Source organism: Hyposmocoma kahamanoa, unplaced genomic scaffold (assembly GCF_003589595.1).
Source record: "Hyposmocoma kahamanoa isolate Upper Pololo Valley unplaced genomic scaffold, ASM358959v1 93, whole genome shotgun sequence".
NCBI classification, from domain to species: domain Eukaryota; kingdom Metazoa; phylum Arthropoda; class Insecta; order Lepidoptera; family Cosmopterigidae; genus Hyposmocoma; species Hyposmocoma kahamanoa.
The window spans coordinates 3,459,024-3,464,170 of NW_020654810.1; the positions used below are offsets into that span (position 1 = coordinate 3,459,024).

General features: G+C 38.5%; 1 protein-coding gene across 1 annotated transcript; it reads right to left on the reverse strand.

Annotated features, from left to right (window-relative positions):
• Positions 1 to 363: 363 nt before the first annotated feature.
• On the reverse strand, positions 364 to 4,922 carry LOC113237560. The gene is made up of 2 exons (XM_026474117.1): positions 3,748 to 4,922; positions 364 to 637 (listed from the first exon to the last, which is right to left on the reverse strand). The coding sequence occupies exons 1-2, from the start codon at positions 4,735 to 4,737 to the stop codon at positions 620 to 622; spliced, it is 1,008 nt and encodes a 335-aa protein (XP_026329902.1). The 5' UTR covers positions 4,738 to 4,922; the 3' UTR covers positions 364 to 619.
• Between the last annotated feature and the right edge of the window lie 225 nt (positions 4,923 to 5,147).

Sequence of the window (5,147 nt, forward strand, 5' to 3'; positions counted from 1 at the left end):
AATATATTGCTCATTAAACTAAGAACATAATAGAATTTATATAACATTTCATATTCCCATAATTGTGCATGCTTTTTATAATTAAAAAAGAAGTATGAGAATATGTGAAAATTCAAAAAATACATAATACATTAAAGCAAGTAATCCATAAAATTTTATTTAAAATATTTTTAATTTTATTTAATTTAAATTTAAATAGAACTTTATTCAAAAAAATACCAAAAAAATTATAGTTGGAATGAAAACGTAGTAAGTATATATAAATTCATTTAAACATAAACAAGGAAATCATTCAGGCATAGTAAAAATGCAGAATACATAATAAATTTTAAAGAAATTGTATGAGTATGGTCGGGTTTTAACAAATTGTAGGTATTTATTATCTATCACTAATACAATTTTAATTATACATAATGACCATTCTTACTTCCATATCATAAAAAAAAAATAGATTGTAAAATTAATTAATTATTTTTGTACAAACATAGAGCCGAAATAACCTGTGTATATGTAATTTGCCGTGATTAAACAACAGCTGTTCTAAATACTTACTTAGAATATAAATAAGTTTGTACACATCTAGGTCCGAACAATTCATACAGCCCACGATCCCCACCGATCAGGCGCGATCACCACCCTGCCGGAGCGAGTTACATAACCATTAGTAGATGATCGACTAGGTTCATCGGCCCGCGCGGTCGTGTCACGGGATTCGAACCCGGCACAAGCGGCGGCTGCGCGTTGAACGCCGCTCCGTGACGTAATCGGGTTATCACTGCGAGTAACGATATCTTCGTAAGGCAGGGAGTACACTGGAGTGTTTTGCATTGTAGGACGTTGGTCAGAATCTCTAATAATATGCCGCCTATTTCTAATTAGACTTCCACCGCCACTGATTTGTACTAAATATGATCGTGTACCGCGCAATGACATTATAGTTCCGCTCACCCAACGCTTGTTTATTCTTACTTTTACATTTTGGCCGGGGTGGAAAGCGGGCATATCACGAGCGGCTTTATCGTATTGATACTTTTGCTTTTGTTGACGGGCTTCTAATTCTCGTTTTACATTCTTTTGTATTTTAGGCAAAAGAAGTCTGGGGGGGTACGGCACGATACCTCTTAGTTTGCGACTGTTTAGAAGTTCAGAAGGAGAAGCAAGTTTGTTACTTATAGGTGTATTCAGATATTCAAGTAAAGCTATTCTAAATTCGGTTTTCTCCAGTTGCGTTTTCTTAAGCAAATTTTTAATAATCTGCACCGTCCTCTCAACTTGGCCATTAGATTGTGCGTAGTGTGGCGATGACGTTATGTGTTGAAATGTCCACTCTGCAGAAAAAATATCGAAATTGTTCGATCTGAACTCTGGGCCATTGTCAGACATTACTATATCGGGAATACCGTGTCGACTGAAAATAATTTTGAGTTCGTTGATAACGTGATCAGACGTTAATGAACTTAATTGCGCAACTTCGACATATTTACTGTAATAATCTACTACAATTAAGTATTTATTTCCATGGAAATGAAATATATCTACACCTAGTTTCGACCACGCTCTGTTTGGTACGCTGTGAGGAATTAAAGTTTCTTTTCTGTTCTCATTTTTGAATGTAAGGCATGCCTGACAGTTACTTATGAAGTCCTCTACTTGCGCATTTATGTTTGGCCAGAACATACTCTCTCGGATTCTCAATTTGCATTTGTCTACTCCTAAATGTCCGATGTGTACGCGTCTTAACATTTCGTTTCGCATAGTGACAGGAATAACTATTCTATCGCCTTTCCACAACATGCCGTACGCTAGCGATAACTCATCGCGGTAGCCCCAATACGACCTAACCAGAACATCCACCTTGTGTTTGTGCATTGGCCACCCATCTTTAACATATTTAGCCAACATTTGCAATTCTGTGTCGTTTTGTGTCTCTTTTTGTATTTTTATGAAATGCGTGTCGAGTAACGGGTTACTCACAGCGATGGCACAGACTTGTGCACGCGAATCCAACTGATCGCGCGGCTCCTCAGGTGAGTCGCGCGTCGGTTCTACAGCGCGGGACAACGTATCAGCCATAAATAAATATTTCCCTGGTTTATAAACTAACTTGAAAGTATACGGCTGTAAACGAAGCAGCATTCGCTGTAATCTCGCTGGAGCAGTAGCTATCGGCTTGCTAATGATACTGACCAGGGGTTTGTGGTCCGTTTCTATGGTTATGTCACCTCTACCATAGATATACGTATAAAATTTCTCACACGCGTAAACAACTGCTAAGAGCTCTTTCTCTATTTGAGCATATGCTTGCTCAGCTTTCGTAAGCGATCGTGAGGCATAACATACTGGTAAATTATTTTGCATGAGACAGGAACCTAAGCCATTCCTGCAAGCATCCACAGATATGGTCACAGGCTTGCTTAAATCGTAAAATTGCAAAACCGGGGCTTTAGTAAGACATACCTTTAAATCATCGAACGCTTTCTGATGAGTTTCTGTCCAATGCCATTCAGTATCTTTACGTAACAATTCCCTTAATACGAAATTTCTGTCAGATAAATTTAATATGAAGTTCCCTACATAATTTATCATGCCTAAAAATCGCTCTAAATCCTTTATATTTTCAGGTCGCGGCATGTTTTTTATCGCGGAAGTGTGTGAACTGTCCGGATATAAACCTTTTGCACTGATTTTGTGACCTAGGTACTTAATTTCCCGTAATCCAAATTTACATTTATTTTTATTTAATTTTAAATTTATTTCCCTGCATCTGTCTAGTACTCTCTTAAGCCGATCATCATGCTCCTGTTTCGTTTTACCATGAACAAGCAAGTCGTCTATGAATAGGCAAACCCCTGGTATATCATCAAAATATTCAAACATTTTTTTATGGAAAACTTCTGACGCGGAAGTTATTCCGAACGGTAAACGTAAAAATTTATACCGGCCAAAACTTGTATTAAATGTACACAAATCTGTGCTTTCTTTATGCAGACGTAGCTGCCAAAACCCTTGTTTCGCGTCTATCGTGCTATAGTATTTAGAACCTAATAGATTAACAGTTATTTCATCCAAGGTTGGCAGCTTGAAATGTTCTCTCCTAATAGCTTTATTTAGATCGCGCGGGTCCAAACAGACCCTCAATTCACCATTGGCCTTGCGAGCCACAGTCATGCTGTTGACCCAGTCCGTCGGGCCTTCAACTTTTGCAATTATACCCTCATTAACCATTTCATCTAACTTTTGTTTTATGCTATCTTTTAAGGCTATAGGAATTTTCCTTGGAGCATGTACTACCGGCCTAATGCTAGTATCAATTTCTATTTTATATTCGCCGGGCATACATCCTAACCCTTCAAATACGTCGTGGTATTCATTAGAGATGTAATCGTAGTTTTGCGTACTGCTAATACTAAGTAATAGTTTAATTACATTAAGCTCACTACACGAATCGCGGCCCAAAACCGGTGGCGAAGATACATCTGCTATTATAAATTCTAATATATAAAAATTTCGTTTATACTCCACTTTCAAATGACACATGCCAAGAACGTTGATATCGCTACCCGAATACCCTTTTAATTTAACAGACGTTTTAATCAAATCTTGTTCAGTTACACCGACCTGGCTTAAATATTTTCTGGGTAAAACGTTCACATCGGCTCCAGTATCTAATTTAAATTTGATTAATTTTATTCCAAAAGCTAAATCTATAGACCAATCACTACGTGAACCATTAAAGCAATAAATTACCTGATCGGTGGGCCACTCAGCTTGCACATCATAAACGTTGCACATTCGCGAGAAATGATCAAAGTTCTTGCAATTTAAACACATTTTTCCTAATGCTGGACACCGCATGTCAACACTATGAATAAACCCGCACTTAAAACACTGCACTCCAGGTTTATTTCCGTTATACGGCACTTTTTGCTGTCTCATGCTTCGCGACGCGAAGGCGGTGTGCGCAGGAGCGGTGGCAGCAACGGCGGGGCTGGGACGCGGCTGCGCGAGGCGCGGGGCGGGCTGCGCCCATCCGCGGCCGCCGTGCCGCGAAGCGCCGCGCGAGCGCGGTACTCGTCTTGATACCCAGTTCACTTGTTTGTTCGCACTACCTTCGTCTTGCAAAATAAACTGATCATGATGATTACTAATAGTAATGTCGTAGGCTTGATGTTCACTATATTCTTTTTTAATTGCACCCGCTTGCAACCTAGATATTTGGGCTAAATTGCATATTTCCAATGATTTTTTTAGAGTCAAATCCGGTTCTCGTAACAAACGTTCCCTGAGTGCATCCTCTTGTATTCCGCATATCAGGCGATCTTTTATTAAACCGTCCATCAGTTCTTTAAATTCACAAGAACTTGCTAATCTTTTTAACTCGAATGCGTATTGCTCAATTGATTCACCGTGCTTCTGACTACGGGTAAAAAACTTGTGTCGTTCGATAGTAATATTCTTTTGCGGCAAGAAAAACGAGTCAAATTTTTTTATCAAATCCGTTACACTTGTAGCTTTAGTATCGAATTGATCATGTACCTCGCGACATTGCTCACCGATCACATGTAGCAATATATTAATTTGCACTTTACTGTCTTTTTTCGACAGCTCGCACGCCTCATAATAAACCACAAACGCATTCTTCCACTTCTCCCATTCCTTAGAAAGGTTTCCTGAAGTGACGTTTTCCAAATTATTAACAAAATTAAATGGCGGCGGTGGTGGCAATACGGCTTCCATCTTGGTACCAACTTTTAACCAACGTTTGTAATTTGAATGTCTACAAAACCACTGGCACAATTTTTAACTACAGAATGCAAACACTGTATTTATCCGTTTGTTATGATGACTATTACAATGGTTCAATTTCCGACTGCGCCATGTCAACGTTCTTGTTGGTTGGGAGCGACAATCAAACACCAGTTCCGGGTCAAGACTAACTGTACTTTATTCAGTTTACCCACATGCATAATATCAAATTCATATAAACTACCTACAGTGTGATTTTTTTTTGTGTAAGTTAATATAAAATATACGTATTTTCAATAATTTTTGTAGTGATGAGCTTTGAAATTTTACCTTGCCTAAGTGGGCGGTGAACCAAAAAGTTTGGGAAGCCATGGCTTAAACTTATGCTGAGCTAAATGGCG

What these genes read in the sequence shown, in the direction of transcription:
- LOC113237560 (XM_026474117.1), bottom strand. Translation starts at nt 4,737, where the DNA reads ATGGAAGCCGTATTGCCACCACCGCCGCCATTTAATTTTGTTAATAAT.